This window comes from Anabrus simplex, chromosome 1 (assembly GCF_040414725.1).
Source record: "Anabrus simplex isolate iqAnaSimp1 chromosome 1, ASM4041472v1, whole genome shotgun sequence".
NCBI lineage: Eukaryota > Metazoa > Arthropoda > Insecta > Orthoptera > Tettigoniidae > Anabrus > Anabrus simplex.
In genome coordinates this window covers 1,173,976,148-1,173,995,865 of record NC_090265.1, presented here as the reverse complement: position 1 = coordinate 1,173,995,865, position 19,718 = coordinate 1,173,976,148, and the positions used below count along the sequence as shown (strand labels likewise).

General features: G+C 38.3%; 1 protein-coding gene across 2 annotated transcripts in view; it reads right to left on the bottom strand.

Annotated features, from left to right (window-relative positions):
- The window catches only part of LOC136877264 (organic cation transporter protein), a 337,411-nt gene that overhangs the window by 12,192 nt on the left and 305,501 nt on the right, over positions 1–19,718 (bottom strand). For both annotated transcript variants that reach the window (XM_067151156.2, XM_068228657.1), the window contains exons 8-9: positions 11,380–11,480; positions 780–994 (exon numbers count right to left, since the gene is read on the bottom strand). In XM_067151156.2, the coding sequence (XP_067007257.2) occupies positions 780–994; positions 11,380–11,480 (316 nt within the window). The remainder of the gene's footprint in view (positions 1–779; positions 995–11,379; positions 11,481–19,718) is intronic.

Genomic DNA, 19,718 nt, shown 5'->3' with positions numbered 1-19,718 from the left:
TGAAATATTTTTACTGACTAACGAAGTGTTAGATAAGGCCAATTACTCAATGATACCCAAATTGTTTGACAGTAGGCTACTATGTTTTTTCTCTGGCCTGAATGCATGAAACATGATAATGTGCTTTTATTTTTAAGTCACGCAGCACCATATATGGTACGAGTAGGTAGTTCAATTTAGGTACTTTACTCTAAAATGGCACATGTCACGTGCCTAACACAAAATCTACATACGGTTTGTGAAGAAGTGCTAGCAAATTATCACAATGTAGACAAGCTTGTGGTGAATGTTAAAAACGTTTTCTCATGAGTTAACACAATTTATAGCGCACACGGTGTGATAAAATATCTTTATAATTGGAGCTTAATTGTTGTCATCAGCTGCCGCTTGGAGCGCTGTGCCAACATACAGAGAGCCATCTGGTGATGAATGAACATACCATTACAGTTCTCCAATGGTAAAGCATTCTTAAATTCAAACCCTCATTATTGTCGAATACTTCCTCACGATTTTCTTATGAACATGCAGAGCAAAGTTCTCTGAAACGTAATGAATTTCACCTTGTTTTCTTCACACGGCATTAGCCCAAAAGCCTGTATCAAGTTTACATAACAATACACATCAGACACAAGTAATGTAGAACTTCTAAGCAAACATGCCTAATTTCCTAAAGAAATGTTTGAAAGCAAATATTAATTTTATATTATTAAATATTTAATGTACCCAATAAATTATGAAAACCATTGAATGAAACAAACTCATAGTTTCAAAGTACTGACCTATGTGTACGAAGATATAGGCTAAACAGCAACATCCACTGAAGGCAAGCGAGCAGCATAAAGTCAATTTGCGTCCCACACGATCCATACAAAGATAAGTGGCAAGGTAACCTGGAAGCTCGGTCAGACTCACCAGGATGAAGTTCAGGTACTTGTTACCAGCAACCGATACAGAGTTTAGAGACAGTCCGTAAAATACAAACATATTCACTGCCCTGAAAATATACAGAAAATCTTTATTTAATAAGATGTCATTATTCATAGTTTAAGTTTCAACTATGCAAATAGGGGAGAACAGGTTTAAGACAATCAACTGAAAAATACTTATTGTGATGGTCAAGGTAAAGGTGTTAAAAAGGGGTACACCCTTCCCATCACTGTACTTATTTTGACTTGTTGGGTTCCTAGTGTTTTACCACCAGTATTCATCTTTATTATTTTATTCCCTCTTTCTTTTTCCCATGTTTATCTGGCTTTCTTCTTATCTAACACTTTCCATATCAAGAATGGGGAATATTGAGGCAGAAATTTTGGTCACAGTTGGAAATATTAAGAATCTATAGATTTCTATGAAAGCTGAGGAACAATGTTCTTCAGAAGCAATTACAAAAATAAATAAGGAAATAAAACATACCTGACATAAAAATTCATCATTCAAATCAAGTTTAGAAGAGAAATGACCTAATTTTCAATAAGCTCAGCAATTAAAGAATATGGCTCAAGTGAATGGGACACTTCTGAGGATTACTTGATTTGAGAACTGGAATAGATCCAAAAACAAGCAGCACAGTTTGTTTTGGGCAATTTCTGACAAAAGAATAGTGTGTAAAAATGTTGCAAATTTTGGGCAGGAAAGACTTGCGAGTAGGGAGATAAGCTGCTCCACTAAGCAGTATGTTCCAAGCTGTCAGTGGAGGTGGAATGACATTAGTAGACAGACAAATAGAAAAATGATGATGATGATATCGGTTTTACATCCCACTAACTACTCTGACTGTTTTCAGAGAAGCAGAGGTGCCGGAATTTTGTCCTACACAAGTTCTTTTATGTGCCAGGAAATCTATTGACACAACTCTGACATACTTGAGCACCTTCAAATACCACCAGACTGAGTCGGGATCGAACCCGCCAAGTTGAGCTCAGAAGGCCAGTGCTCTACTGCCCGAGAAAGTAGGAAACAGGAAAAGTTGAGAAAAATATTTGTCTATAGGAAGAGGAATTGATTGGAATAATTTAGGTGTTTGACGAATTCCAAACCTCCTTGAAATCATTAAATGAAAAGGCTAAGCAAACAACTGATAGGGAATCTACCACCTGGACGATAGCCCTAAATGCAGATGATTGATTGATTGATTGATTGATTGATTGATTGATTGATTGATTGATTGATTGATTGATTGATTGATTGATTGATTGATTGATTGATTGATTGATTGATTGATTGATTGATTGATTGATTGAACATTTAACCTGCTGAGTGCCAGAATTTCAAAGACATTTTCAGTCCAGCGTACAGCATGATTAACAAACTCCATACTACAAGATTCTAATACTAATGAATCAAGAACTTTCAAATGACCAAGGTAATAATTTCTGAGAGTATGAACCCTAAAAACATTGTTTGATTCATAAATATACTTCCACTATATTCTGATGTTTTCCAATCACACTGATTTTTCAAGCTTTTCAGCGATAAGACTGGTCATTATAAAAGATACCTGTATTACTATACAAATTCCAACTACCCAGCTCTGAAGTAATTCCATGGCACAGATAATGCAAATAAAATGACTACCAAACTGCTGTTTTCCATCACAAACATAAATGCCTTATTCCTCCTCATTTTTCAGCTAAAACAGATTGTGTAATTTGTAGTACACTTCTAAAGATATGTTTCTTTGTCTTTTGTTTTACGTCCCACTAACTACATTTTTATAGTTTTTGGAGATGCTGAAATGTCCGAATTTTGTCTGCCAAGTTAGGCTCAGAAGGCCAGTGCTCTGCCTGGTATGAAATATTATATAAAAATGTAAACAAAATCTCATTTCAATATATGCTTATTTGTGGATGCTATGGAGGGGACAGTGAAAGGAAAAGAAACGAAGACATAAAAGATGTATGATGGGAGACAATATTAAAGTGGAGCAAAGGTAGGTGCTGATGAGATCAGTGGAGGACAGGGATTACAGAGATACATGGAGAACCAATACAATGCCCGTGGGCAGAACACCATACACATATATGCATTTTTATATTTAACCCTTTGCCATTCCTTATGCTCCAGTGCGCTCAAGCTTTACCTCTCGCCTGCAGTGTGGAATGTAAGTGTATTTGACAAAAATACTGAAGGATCTTGTGGAGCCACGCTTCATTCCCATGACTCTTCAAACTCTCAGCACCTTTATTGACAGACTTTCTTGTGAATACTTCACAAGCAGACCTAGTAGTTAAACATCCTCTTCCAGTTAAGAGATTATTCATGTTTGAGTTAACACCGTGTCATCTGCTTATAGCAGAGTAGTGTTAAAAGGTTTGAAAGAATGCAAAAATTGAAAATATTTTATAAGACACTGGAGATAGTGTAATTTCCAGTAGTGGTTCAGAATTGTATTTTGATGAATGTAGTAGTGATAATGATTCCAAGAATCACGAAAATCATGTAAAGATCGAGGGACAGGGCTACAGAGAAATTAGCAATAACTGGAGTTGCAATATTCGTTTTGATGAACTAGAAATATGGGAAAACAATGCTGGTCCAAATCGTAATTTATCTTCTAAGAGTTAGAAAAAACAAAATTGATTTATTTGTGGGATGGAAATTTTATGAGCTAATAGCAAAGTAAAGAAAAACTGGCAAGACACAAACACTGTCAAAATAAGGGCATATATAGGTTTTCTAATTTATATGGGTTTGGTTGTTTTACCTGTAATTGAAGATTACTTCCTAGGAGACATTTGCGTGTGCCTGTATGTAAGCAATGTTATCTACCACTGTGCAGGTTGGGTTGGAATACCATCAGGAGTGAAATGTGGAGACTCTAAGGTCAAGTAAAAATATATATATATATATATATATATGCACTGATCATTTATAAATGAAATGTATAAGAAATTACATTTACTGTACTGTTATTTTCTTTCAAGGGTGGCATGTACGCTTCAGTCTCTATTGGTATTTAAATAAAACTTTCAGAAAACACAGTAAGTCCGGCCAAGCAGCCGCCTCTAAAAAGGGAAGAGCAAACGGTTAATGTAATTACTTGAGGAATTTATACGTTAACCTCTTAATATAAAATCCTGAGTATAAAGTAAAACCCCGAGTGTACCCAGGAATGTTGCTTACCGATTGGTACCGAATTTAAAAGCCCGAATATACTTGCTTCTTGTTGTTTCCTAATATTTCTGCCAATTCATCAAATCATTCCTTTAGGTTCTTATTTTTGCCAATAGAGGTATTTGACTCAACCATACTGGATGTCTGTGACTCAGCCAACTCGTTTTTTGGCTTTCCCTTATTTAATGGTATCTATTTGTATTTCATGTGTTACCCTAAAAATGGAACGTGATGAAGAGTATGACATTTAGTGAGTCTGATAGTTCTGATGAAGTTTGTTTGTAAGGTCAGTTCAGGAGAAGAAAGTGATTGCTCAAGTTCATCTGATTGTGATATTGCTAGTTTCAAATAGTGGTGTGAAATTGATACTTCCAGAACACTACCACCTGCCCCCACCATGTTTTTCTTTCAAGGCTAACCTGAAGTAAATTTCCAGCCACATAGTTAATGCACTATACTAGTCAGTTCATTGATGATGATTTTACAGATATTTTAGTGACCGAGACTAAGAGAGATGCAAGACAGACTAGTGCGGCAGAAGGGAAGGATATAACAATTGACAAGATGTATATTTTTATTGCACCAAAAATACTCGAAAGCAATGTAAAGAAACCTACATATCAAACATACTGGTCCAAACACCTTGAAAAGGTACCTACACTTTTCAGACAATAATACGAGGCATGTACTATATTGTTTTACACTTTATTTTTTGTACGTCCGGGTATGGTTCACATTTCACTTTTGAAGGTGGTGACTTTTAACTAGTGTCTTGTTACACCATTTGGTAGCAGCACACGCAATGCGCCCAACGAATGCACTCGTCATAGCCATCTCATAACAACACTGTCAGCATAGGAGCAGACAACACGGAAAGCAACCGTCAGGGACAGCGCTATACGACTTGGTTCCTATGGAAAGAAGGCGTGATCACTGCAGAAATTCATCGGTGCTTGGTGGCAGTCTATGGAGAACATGCACCATCATGGAAAACAGTTTACAATTGGGTGGAAGGTTGGAAAATAGGGCTAACATCAGTGGACAAGGGAACCAGTTCTGGAAGGAATGTGACAGTGTCAACACCAGGCAACATTGCCCGGGTCGAACAGGCCATCCAAGGAAACAAATCCATCACATTTACGGAAATGGAGGCAGCCATGGGAATTATCCGAAACACCCTGCAGTGGATCGTGCGTGGCCACTTACAGATGGGGAAGGCGTCATCCACGTGGGTGCCTAGACTCTTGTCTGCAGACGAAAAGCAGAAGCGTGTGGACGTGTGCAGAGAACTTTTGCAACGCCATGATCAAGATCCAGCAAATTCATGGCTAGGTTGTGACTGGTGATGGGACATGGTTCCATTACCATGAGCCACAAACAAAACAACAATCGATGCAATGGAAGCATAGGGGCAGTCCACCGCCAAAGAAATGTAGAACAGTGGTCGCCGTTTTGCGGATTCTGCAGAACCGGCCACAGCTGTCAAGGCATGGGTACGCAGCACTCCAAAAGAATGGTTTCCGGAAGGTCTGGAGAAACAGTTACAACGAGATCATGTTGAGAAGGTGGACGTAACAACTGACGTGTAATGTATCACATTTGGGTAGAAAAAAAATAAAGTGTAAAACAATATAATACGCCCTTTGTACATATGTTGCCGAAAATCATCCACAATCTAGATTAAATAAAATATGGCCTGTCCTGAAGCACATATCTACTCAATTTAGAACTGCATGTACCCCAGAAAAGGACATGACAATTGACGAAACCTTGCTGTAATACAAAGGGGTATGGGCTGGGTCCAATATCTGCCTCTCAAAGGAGCCGGATTTTGTATCGAAATATTCATGCTATGCGAGTCGGCTACAGATTATGCTTTGTTCCTGATCTATATATATAAAAGCAAGTTGGTCTGGAGCGATGTATATATAAATATTTTAAAATTAAAATAGACTTGAATTAATGAGGCACTTCCAGAAATCTCAGAAATTTGAAACTTGGTACGGGAGAAGCTGATGACCCTAGAACCCTAGAAAAATCGAAAATTCTCAAAATTCCCTGAAGGGGGCACACTGGGAGGCCTCAAATTTTGGCCTCACCATAAGAACACAGTCGTATAATTTATACAAAGCAACAACCTATAGGTTTCCCGGGCTTTAAAAATGTTCAGGAATTTCTTCATTTTTACCCCCCGGACCCCCAAATCAAGATGGCGGCACACCCTGCCAGACAAGGTAGAAAATTGAAATTTGGCAAAATTTTAGCTTTTAGCCTTTAACCAGCAGAAAAATTTCATGATGATCAAATTTTTCACTTTTTACTCCCAAAGATATCGAAATATGGAGGCAATTTTAATGACTGTGCAGACATTCCTTTTGAGGTATTTGTTGGCTTAACGGTAAGTCGTATCACAAAACGGATGGCACAATCTCTGTTCAATTTGGAGTGATCTACAACTTTGGTACTATTGAGTTTTTGTCGTACCTCTCACCCTTACATGTTAGAATTGGCCGTATTTCTGGACTGTTCGTACATTTGGGAATTTTTACAAGTATATTTCATTGTTTGACACACTTATAGGAAAGATAGGATCATCAAGTTTGGTACGCACATAGGCACAATCATAGGCCATGTCTGGACCAAACTTCATGATTCTAGCTTATACATCAGTATGCAAAAGATAATGTAAAGCATTAAAAATGTACCCAAATGTCACCCTATTCAAATTTTCAAACTCAATTTACTCCCTAAATATGGGAGATACTAGGAAATGGTTTAGTAACAAACATGTAGAGTGATAAAAGAGGCATCTGATGGCGCAAACCGTTTGTTAATATCATGTACCGTTTAGGAGTAATGAATCTCGAAGTGGAAGTCTGCACTTTTTTTTTTTTCCTTGCTAGTTGCTTTACGTCGCACCGACACAGATAGGTCTTATGGCGACGATGGGACAGGAAATGGCTAGGAGTGGGAAGGAAGCGGCCGTGGCCTTAATTAAGGTACAGCCCCAGCATTTGCCTGGTGTGAAAATGGGAACCACGGAAAACCATTTTCAGGGCTGCCGATAGTGGGGTTCGAACCTACTATCTCCCAAATACTGGATACTGGCTGCAATTAAGCGACTGCAGCTAGCGAGCTCGGTAGTCTGCACTTTTAAACGTGCTCATGCTTATCCGTCATCTTACTATATATAAAAATGGATGTGTGTGTGTGTGTAAATGACACATCTCCTCCTAAACCACTGGAGCAATTTCAACCACACATGGTACACTCATGACTTACTATCTGGAGACGAGCACTGTGGACGCTGGTCATCCGTAGCACCCTTAGGGTGGGGGGTCAGGGGGGTTAAGTATAAAAATTATCGAAAATAGTGTCGAATCCTCAGTTTTCGAGGTCGCTGAGATGAATAGTGACACTCCCGATTTTTTAAAAGTCAAAGTTCAGCTCCCTTATGGGTGGGGGTGAGGGGGGGATTGAGATATAAACATAATTGAAAAAAGTGTTGAATCCATAGTTTTCTGGGTCGCTGAGATGAATAGTAACATTCCGTATTTTTTAAAGTCCAAGTTCAGCCCCCTTTGGCATAATGGGTGAGAAAGGGTGAAAAAGTAATTTGTCAAAAATTACAGTGATAATGGACGTATGTGGCTATCAACCAAAATTGTTACAAGTATGACTAACTACCTGCAAAATATACTTTGAGAGTAAGACACCCCTAGAACCACTACGGAAGGGAGTAAAATATAATCCATATTAATAAATAGAAGTCAGTTTGGAGCGATCTATATACAGTAGCCTATACATTTATAAATTAAGGTATAAAAATAAAAACAGACTCGAATTAATGAGACACTTCCATGCATATTAGAAACTCAAAACTTGGTACCAGACTTCAGGATCCCTAGAAAAATTGAAAATTCTCAATATTCTCTGTGGGGGCACGATGGGATTTTCAAATTTTCATAAGAACGCAGTCAGATATATTTCTCAAACGATAATTTATAGGTTTCATGGGCTTAAACGTTTCCTGAAAGTCCCAATATTTAACCCCCTCCCCCATATCAAGATAATTGAAATTTGGCAAAATTATAGCTTTTAGCCTGAAACCGACAGAAAAATTATGAGATGTTTAAAATTTTTATTTTTACCACCGAAAAATATTGAAATATGGAGGCAATTTTAATGACGGCGTAGACCTTCCTTTTGAGGTATTTGGTGGCTAAACGGTAAGTCTTATTATAAAATGGATGGCACAATCTCCGTTCAATTTTGAGTGATCTACAACTTTGGTCCTATGACTTTTTGTTGTATCTCTATCCATTATACGTTAAATTTGGCTCTATTTCTGGATAGTACCTATATTTTGCACTTTGTACATGTATAATTGGTGGTTCGAATTACTTACTGGAAAGATAGGATCATCAAATTCTACACGAATATTACCCAGTAGCCATATGTGAGCCAAATTCTATGTTTGAAGCTGTCAGGTTAATATCTGAAAAGTAATTCAGTGTGTGAAAAACCTTACACAAATTCACCCTATTCAACATTTCTAAAACAATTTTACCTTTAAATAGATGATATACTAGAAAATATTATAGGACCCGCCATTTAGATCGCTAAATGTGGCCAGAGGCATCTTTTCGTGCAATCCGTTTTTTCGATATGATTCACCGTTTAGCAGCAGTTATTCTGTAAATGAAGGAGTACATGCACATAATTCCCAATGTCGATCGATATTTATTCACTTAAGTTGATTTGTAGCAATCTAGGAAGGGTGTGTCTGCCATTGTAATTAGTACTTTACACATCGATAGTGACTGTCAGCAGGAGGGCGTCTGCTATTCTAATCAGTACTCCCCACATCGACTTTGACTGGCAGTAGGAATGGGGTCCTCCTCCATCTCCTGTGTACCATTGTAATGTATAATTCCCTTCTCCACTTGACTAGCACAAGGCAAGGGAATGTGCAATTTTTTTTCAAAACTCTTCTACCCAATTCTATCTGTCAGTAGGCAAGGATGCCCCCCATTATAAACAGATTTTCCCATCTAAAATGTGACGGAAATTACGCATAATGGCCTGCTATAATAATCGAAACTCACCAATTAGTGTGACTGGCAGTAAGCTGACTGGTAATAGGAAAACGGGTCTTGACAGTAGGGAAGGTGCATGCCATTATAATAAAAATTCCTCAACTGTAATCTGTCTGAAAGTAACGAAAACTCCCCAAATCGATTGTGGCCGCACAGTAGGCAATGGGGCCTGCCGTTAAATGAAAATTCTCAACTCCTTTGTAAATTGCAGTAGACAAGTGGACCTGCCGTTATCATCACAACTCCGCAACTCGCACTTTACATCGGAAAAGACGTCCTTGGACTTCCCTATGCTGTTTCTCAGATAACGCCAAGATACATGCACTTTAAAAGATCTTATTCATTTCATGTACAGTAATTTACTTCGATATCCAATACAGAATACTGTAGCAAAGCACAGGTACATTTGCTAGTTTTATATATATAGGCAAGGGCTCTAAATTTGACGATGACTACAAGCATCTACCCATGTCATCACGAGTTATGACACGGACGAAACCACTGCTGAATAAGAAGTACTGTCTAACTGTGGATAACTATTACAGTTCTCCTCAACTGGCCGACATTCTGATTAGCAATTGCACAGATATGTTCGGCACTGTGGAACCCATTAGAATAGATATGCCTCCAAGTTTCTGGAACAAAAAATTCAAGAAGGGAGAGGGGGAGGATTGCAGCATTCCAGTGAGGTAAACTACCTGTTATGAAATGGAAAGACAAGAAATACATCTGTATTCTATCTACTATCCATAATTCTGAAATGGAAAGTATATCCTATCTACTATCCATAATTCTGAAATGGAAAGTAGCAGAGGACACAAAAAAAAAAAGTTCTGAAACCAAAATTTGTGTTCACATATAACAAAACAATTGGATTTTTGACAAAGTAGATCAATACAATGCTACTAACCCACTGCCATGGAAGAGAGGGAAAATTTTATAAGATGATACTTTATCACCTCTTGAAACTGGCAAGGGATCAATAGCTGCAGTAGCTTAAGTGCGGCCAGTATCCAGTAATCGGAAGATATTGGGTTCAAATCCCACTGTCGGCAGCCCTGAAAATGGTTTTCCGTGGTTTCCCCATTTTCATACCAGGCACCTTAATTAAGGCCACAGCCGCTTCCTTCCCACTCCTAGCCCTTTCCTGTCCCATCGTCGCCATAAGACTTAACTGTGTCGGTGCGACATAAAGCAAATTGCTTGCTTTGAAAAACATGGAGGAAAGAAGAATGCTCTCAACTTTTGTGTGGGTGTTGTTGAGAAAACAACTACACATCATCACAGGGAGAAATTTTCTCTGAAGCAGATCGTCCATCAGCAAAAGCAACACCAATGAGACTTACAGGCCACCATTTTCCTTCGATGATTCCTCCAATTGATAACAAGCAAAATCCAACGAGAAGGTGCAGGATGTGTAGCAGTGTGCGAGATGCTAGAGGGAGGAAGGTATGAAGGGAATCCTGATAGAAGTATGGAGTGTGATGTAGCGTTATGTGTTGATGCTTGTTTCAGGGTATTTCACACAGCTTGTACAATAGGGGTATAGGGGTAGCGTACCTGCCTCTTACCCAGAGGCCCCGGTTTCAATTCACGGCCAGGTCAGCTATTTTTACCTGCATCTGACGGCTGGTTCGAGGTCCACTCAGCCTATGTGAATACAATTGAGGAGCTAACCAACGGTGATATGGCGGCCCCAGTCTAGGAAGCCAAGAATAACGGCCAAGAGGATTCGTCGTGCTGACCCACACAACACCTCATAATCTGCAGGCCTTCGGGCTGAGCACCGATCGCTTGGTAGGTCATGGCCCTCCGGGGCTCTCGCGCCATGGGAGGGGGTCCGTGTACAATATTGAGTGTCATAGTGTCTTTACCCATCAACCATGTAGCACAGAAATGTTTTGTCTCTATTTATTTTACATGTACAATATCACGAGTACACTCGGGATTTTAAAACAGGGACTTTTCAGTGGCTTCTATTTCACTGATAAGTTTGTAAAAATTACTTTTATTGTTACTATATTTCAAGGCTAGGTAAAGAAGGATCACAATTTTGTGAATAAGCGGTATGTTAAGAGGTTAAAAAATAATGTATAGCTAAGTATCTAGTTTTTAATTTATAAAGGGTTTCTTAAATGTTCAATAAGAATAATAATAAGATACTCACGAACAGCAACAACATACGAGTAGTCTAAGAAGTAACACTCGAGACTGGAACACTTGAATCAGTACGCTGGTGAGCGGAATACTGTCACTGGACTCTGCATCCTAGCATCAAAGTACAGACAGGTACATACATGTTCTTTCAAAAGCATGTAGAGTTAAAGCTATGATTATGAAATAGTTTTATATTCTTACAAGATATAACAAAAACCCATTAAATTTACTACTTATCTGCAACAGTAGTTAAAAGTATCTACAAATACTTGTACAAACACAACTTATTTCACTAAGTTATCATATGTTCCATCAGTCATACAGTGAGTAATAAAAATTTAGCAGGGAAGAAAATGCAGATCACCTCATAAAAAATAAAGATAACAGTTCTGATCTTTTCATATGCCTACTCTTCAAATTAAAATAAATATTAAGCTCCTATTTTTAAACGTAAAACTACACCAAGTTTATGTAATCTTTTTAAGTGTTTGTGCCAACTCTTGCTCATAGGTCTAAGGATGGATACCCTGACAGGGGAATTTTAATTCTGGACCAAGGCCTGAAACGAAGTTCACTCAGCCTCATGAGATAAGCTGAGGAGCTGCTGGATACGAGAGGCAGTGGATCTGGTCAAGAAAGCCAAGTGATATAGCTGAGAATATCATAAGGCTGAACACTTGGAACTCCAGTATCTGCAGGCTATTCAGCTGGGCCAGGCCCTAATGAGCTGTTGCACCACCAGATTTTAAAAATGTATTCTAAGTCAATGAATAATGAGACAGCATAAAGAGTTTGCAAATACCATTTCCATACACGCTACATGAACTCATTTAGGATGCTACTATTAGTATTTGCTGAAACAAATATTTACAGTAGTCACATGTTGTTCAGCCTCTTTATAGTTACCCTCCTATGTTTGTATGGAGATTCTAGGCTAAATTCAGGTTTTAGCTAGGAATTTGAAGCTGTATAGTGCTTCTATGTGCAGATGAACCTTTGTAGTAAACTGTTACAACTGGATGCTCTTCCTGACATCAATCTCATCAGAAGAGTTAATGAGATGAAATGAATGACGTGATATATGACATTAGGAAAGGAGAGGATGAAACCCAGTGTAAGCGTTTAGCCTTCTCCTGCCGAATAGCACCAGGAGCTCTGTTCAAAGCTTAACATCCTAATCCAACAGACGTATCACCATTAACAGCCCTCGCTCCATAAAAAACAACACCGTGGAGAGGTTTGGAATAGAATCCAGGCTCATCGCACTAGAAATTTTACACCACCACCTCTCCTACACTGCTGGCCAACATTCTAATGGTGAAAAGTTTTTCGATTAACGTGACTTGCACCAGTTACCACAGTGTCAGATCATATAGACTCGATGCTTTAATGATCAAGGCCACCAGACAGACTTGGATGATGTACTGCATAATCCCGAATACCACCCACACTGTTTTCCTCAAAATATTGGTTCTAAATCTTGGGTGCGGGTCATATTCAAGCCGTTCATTCTCGTAAATATTTACTACGTTTACATGGAGTATTGAAATAGATTTGAATACCGTTACCATACTCAATATACCACATGTAAACGGGCATTCAGGTCTTATTGTGTTTTAGTTGCGTTCTAGAAAACAAGATCGATTTTTTCTCAATACGGTTAGAGTCGCATGTAAACGCGAAATGTAAGTTAATGAAATATGGTAAATATGAAAGCCGCTGCTGTGAATGCTAGATCATCATTTGTTTCACAAGTGTTGTTGGCATGCTGGGTGCACGAATAGCTGATCTCGTGGGATATCGTACTTTGCGAGAGTCAAGAATGTTGGTTACAGAAGTCTACCTCGCTCACATTCGAGTTCCATATCTGTCCCGTGGAAGTTCTGTCTCGATAGTAAGCGATGGATTCAAAACGGCGTCTGCGGTCATTTACTGTGCGTGAGAAACTTAAGTTGTAAGCGAAGCTGAAATATATGGAAATCATGCTGTTGGCAGAAAGTACAATATTGATGAATCGTGTATTCATGATTGGCGGAAGAAGAAGGAAAAACTTCTAAAAAGTAACGGCGATCGCAGAGCGTTCTGCGGGCGGAGTGCAGTGTTTCCAGAAATTGAAGAACGACTCCACAAATTTGTGATAGAAAAACGTGAGTTAGGATATGGCGTTTCCAGTGAAATGTGTCAATTGAAAGCACTAGAGATCTCAAAAGAACTCAAAACACAGGGTTTTACTGCAAGCCGCGGATGGATCCGAAACTTTTATCTGAGAAAGGGATTGTGCATTCGGAGATGTCTCCCTGGGCCTATGAAGAAAAATTAATGGCCTTTCAGCATCACATTATTCGTTTGAGGAAGCAAAATTCTTATTTGCTGTCGCAAATTGGGAATGCTGATAGATACCTGTCTATTTTGAAATGCCATTGGAAAATACAGTGGATAGGAAGGGTTCTAAAAGTGTAACCATCAGAACAGGTGATACCGAAAAGCAACGATGCACGGTAATGTTGTGCGTATTAGCGGATGGAACCAAACTTCCTCCATTATGTGGTTCTGAAAAGGGAAACACTTCCGAAAGGAAACTTGCCCTCCGGTGTTATTGTTAGAACACATGAGTCCAGCTGAATGGACAGTGTGTTAGTTGAGGACTGGGTGAAGTGCATTTGGCAACTTCACCCGGGAGCTTTGTCACAAAAACGAAACATGCTTGTTTTGGACAATTACCAAGGACATACAACTGACACTATAAAAGATATGAGGAGGAAAGGAAAACCCAATCTTGTGATAATTCCCGGAGGACTCGCTTCTATTCTACAGCCGCTGGATGTGTGCGTGAACCGGCCTTTCAAAACTGCTATGAAACAGTTGTACACCGAATGGATGTCTGATGGTGATCACGCGTTAACACCAACCGGACAAGTGAAGAGGCCTGAAGTGGGACTAATATACAGCTGGATCAGGACCGCATAGGCGCGCATTCCCAATGATCTAGTGTCCAAAAGCTTTAAGAAATGTGGAATTTCAAATACAGTGGACGGTAGTGAGGACGACTATTTGTGGAAAGATGCCAGCGACTAAAGTTCCTATGGTAAAAAATTATGACAGTGAATTGTGAATGATCTGAGTACTGGACCAATTTTATTTATGATTTTTGTGATGATTTTATTAATTTAAGCTGTTTGAATTTATATTTGTGGTATATTTGAAGAAAATTAAATAGATATGTAAGTTATTTTATTTTTTATTTTTTTCTGTATTTTGTCATCTCAAATTTAGGGTGCGGGTCTTATTTGGTGGTGGGTGGTATTCAGGATTATATGGTATTATCTCACAATTTTTCTTACATACTACCTGATCATGAAAATTATTTTACTAAATTAGCTGAACTTAAGACCAGTAAATAAATATCAGAGTTACATCAATTTTAATGGAACAAGTTGAACTGTTTAGACACGAAATTAGTTTGTTTCTTTCAAATATATTTTTCCTTAAACATTTATGACATTTCATTTATGACCTTTATTTAACATTCATTTCTGAAATGTGCTTGGATTTGTTGTATCAGTAAGATACCTCACTGATGTTCACTTGCTGCACAGTGCAATAATCACATCATGGCACAGTCAGTCAGCATTTAAAACTGTGAGATACTGAACTTTATAGATTTATTGGCACGTTATTAAAGAACATGTTTTCATGGCAAAATTTTAGTACCGTACCCTGGCATTTTGAGACCAAGAGTTGTCGAGAGAATGTTAAACAGAAAGTAATACAATTTCTTAATAACTGAGGTAAGTTGTGCTCATACAGAGTAAGAGTTCATTTATTTATTTCAGCTACAGTTAACAGGAGGAGTATCAGTACTGGTATTTAGGAAGTTGCTAGAATTGGCATACAAGAAGGTACTGGTAACAAAAAATTTGATAGTAACACTGAATGATCCTTAGTATTTGAAAACATACAATATGTATATGAGAAACAACTGGCACTTTACAAGCAAGAACAAGTGACCAAATGTTTAGAACAGCAGACTAGCACAGCTAATTGACCTCCGAATAATGCTTCCAATGTAAGCTGAGATTCTACAAATTTCTTCCTTTGTGTATTTATAATAATTCCACATTTTTTAGTTCCAAGATCCACGATTCCCAATTATTTTTAAAGAAGATATAATTGAGCAATATTTCATTAATATAAATAACGTATGTTGTTTCAAATGCCCTTACAAAGATTTCATAAGAAAATGATGAAAACAGAAAGAAAAAAAATCTGCAAATTTCTTGTGCTTCAAAACACTGATCAGTAGATAACTTGTTACTACTTTGCACTGTGTGGTACATGAAACATGTTTTAAGCAGAAATAACTATTAGTATATTAATTTTTAGTTTTACTTAAAAATTATGTTCACATTTTCAAATCTTTCCCTGAAAAATGCATTTCAAGTTATATACTGTACCTACAAAAATAAGAAATAATTTTTAAAATGTAATTAAAATTTGTAAATTTAACTTACAGTATTGGAATTTAATTACAAGCATAATTTCTATCATTTAAATAAATAACCTGATTGGATCTCCTGCAATCACAAATGAGGCACCAGATATTTTTCAAATTTACTTTTTTCTCAGGATGGCCAATTTACAGGAGGAAACTATACCATTACCATACAACTATAAGAACCAGTACACCAATACTCAACCCTATTGGCTTCCCTGAACTCCAAACGTTTCTTTGCACAATATATAAGGTGTATCTAAATTATACCAACAAAAAAATCAGACATGCCCATCGTGTTAAATAAAGAATGATGGCGCAATCTGACTGGTGGAGAAAGTTGTTCCTTTCGAGGAAATAGGTTACTTGTTACTTCTGGGCGCGCAATTCAAATTGACAAACTCGCCATATTTGCTGTGCTAGAGCGCAAACCGCTACCCGCCTCTGTGATTCAGGGAGGGGGGGGGGGGGGGGGGGAGTGGAGGGGGGGGGGGGTGTATGATAAGACAGAGACAATGCTCGTGTGAATGCACAAGCTTCTCCTTTGTTAGCGCAGTCACTTGCCAGCCCCAGTAGGCAGTATACGGCTTGTTCTGTCCATATTGGTTACTAAATTTGCGGTGTAAATTGGTGAGAATGGCTCAGTTTCGGTACACCAACAAAGAAATGACTGATATTCACCTAGCTTACAGCGCACTGCAAATAGCAATGGCAGAGAAGCTGCACTGATTTCTGGCATCCAGCACTCTAATTGCCGTCAATCTCATCATTCAACCTTCGTGTCCATTGGCAGGCGACTGCATGAGAGAGCAGAAGAAAACCGTCATGTGACAGTAGTGTGTACATTTCAGCATCGGTTTAGTGTTAATATTTGGGCCGACATTGTTGGTGACTACTGTATTTGCTTAGGCCATGTGTTCCTCCTCCTCGTCTCACTGATGAGGAATGCTACTGTTTCTCAGTAGAATCACTGTCCGGATTATTGGACGATGTTCCCCTGAGTATTCCCGAATACCCATAATTTCATAGTGGCGCTCCACCACATTTCACTCACCGTGTCATGCAGTACTTAAGTGACCATTATCCAGAGAGATGGGGGGGGGGGGGGGGGGTCAGTTAAATGGCCTCCACACTCGGCTCACTTAACTTCCATGGACTTTTCTTGTTACATGAAGATCGAAGTAGAAGGAGGGAATATTAAAGATTTATTGTAATTAAACCATTCGGCATATTGTTTCTTTTTTTTCAGTATTTCATTTCTTTTACAATATTGTAAGCAAACAAATGCATTATCATGTGGCAGCACGGTGATGCATCTTCGCACATGTTAAATAATAAAGAACGTTACTTAGACCAACAGACAAGAGAAGAAATGATCGGGTGCATTCCTCGACTGACAAGTGTGCCTTAATTACAGTAGAACCTCAATAATTCAAAATTGGTTAATTCAAAATCCCACCTAATTTGAAGAAGTTCTCATTCCCAGAAACATGAGATACAGTTTTGCATGTTATTTAAATTGCTTTATTCCAAATGCGGATAATTCGTAATTCAAAGTACACAAATTCCTAGTACAATGTCGACCCCATTACAGAAATTCACTTTTAATTCGAAACTGCCTTTACATTTTAAAACAATAGTATGTTATAGAGTAATTTCAACTCAAAATTTATCTGCGTCATAATAGTACGCGTGTTCTGCAACGTGGAGGGGTAGCTTTCCGCACTTACACTCACTTCGGTGGGTCTACAGTGCGCTTCACGATTGCTAAGTTGAATGAAATCGGAATTCTTTTGTATTCAACCTTTTAAGGGACGCCGAAATATCATGCAACAGACAGTGTGCGCAAAATTAGAATCCACAAACACTGGCGATGCCGACAGGTGACGAAAAAAACATGGCTCATATAATAAATTCGTAGGCACTGAACAATATTGTAATTGCCGATGAAACTGCATTGCTTTATTTTAATGCGAGCCCAAATGGTCTTATGGTTTTAAAGGAGAAAGTGCCAGTTGGCGAATCATACAAGGGTGGGGGTGTGGGTCATTGTAATGTGTTGCAATGCACACAGAAGCGAGAAACATTATCCCCTCATCATAGGAAAGTTCAATAAGCCACAATGTTTTAAGGGCGTCGGGCACTTTCCATACCAGTACAAAGCATCTAAAAATGCAAATAGTACAGAAATCCAAAAAATAATGCATTTGCACAGGAGAACCAGCATAAATTGTCTTCGTCTTTGAATTGTGTGATTTTTTTCTTTCGTTGCGTGAAGTTATGTTTGTCAGTGGTTTATCCAAGTGCATTATTTGAACATTGTAAATGCACCTTGTTGAATATATTTCGGAAATAGTTTTTTCCATGGCATTTGAAAGGTTTAAACTGTAAATCAAGGTGATTGCATGTATTAATGGGTCTTAGAATACTTTGTGATATGGCAAGTGTTTATATTTCTGAAGTATGAGAGAAGTACCATGGCAGGAAATCGTACATAGATAGAGTCATAGGAAAGTTTGATTTTCTCCACCAATCTGATTTTGTCATTGTTCTTTATATAACAAAGAGCATCCTTGAGTTTTTGGTCAGTATACAGTACGTTAATGTGGACAGACCCTGTAAGTTTCATAAATAAATTGGACTTGAAATGTTGAATTACCTGGAACCCTAAAAGTGATAAATGTGTTTCATGAAAGGTTATATTAAGCTCATGGTTTCCTAAGAGCTGTTGTAATACATAGCTCACAATTTTGTAATGAATCTGCTTCTACTGAGGCTCAAGACCATGGAGGGTGAAACATTTTCAATTTCAATGATAAGGTACAGAAAATTAATAGCAGCCCTCTTGTTTATGTAACAAAATAATCAACACACAGTTTGACAGTCATAACACACAATGTTAGTTCCTGTACCATGCAACAGATAGCACTCATATAAAGGTTATGAGAAATTGACATGTGCTGGGAGTGGTGAAGGGAAATAGCTGCAGCCATCTATCATACAGAGCACAACGGACACCCATAAAGAACATACACTCATATGACTGACATGCCAGCAAATCAAAAAAGATCTTGTGTGCTCTCTATAGGGGCGGTATTCATGATAATACCAGTCTTCATACAGGTGGGGATGCAGGGCACCCTCTAAAATTTTAGGTAAGCACTGAAAAAATTGAAATGGTGAATGGCTTTTAGCACCGGGAGTGTCAGAGGACAAGTTCAGCTCACCAGACGCAGGTCTTTTGATTTGACACCTGTAGGCAACATGTGTGTTGTGATGAGGATGAAATGATGAAGACAACACACACCCAGCCCCCGTGCCAGTGAAATTAACCAACTATGGTTAAAATTCCCGACCCTGCCAGGAATCGAACCCGGGACTCCTGTGACCCAAGGTCAGCACACTAACAGTTTAGCCATGGAGCTGGACTTAGGTAAGCACTAAATTATACTCTATGCACTCAAGTGTTTCTGTAGAACTTCGTGAGATGAAAGAAGCAAATGACCTGTTGGTGTCACAGTGAAATATGCACCAGAACTCTTAGACTAACTTCTTTTTGGGTAACCCATTATTTAACACATTTGCAGCCCCTTAGATGATTATTATTATCATTATCATTATTATTATTACTATTATTATTATTTTATCATCATCATCATCATCATCATCATCATCATCTGAATTATTTCAGTAACATTTAAGTGCATACAAACCATTACTCACATGGTGCATCAACGACACTACCGATGAGCTTTTCAGCTCCGGTACCATCGACACAGCATACACATCATGATGGGTAATAAAGTGAAATAATGTAAGGGAAATAATGTTTTGTTCGATTGTAAAACTTTTATACA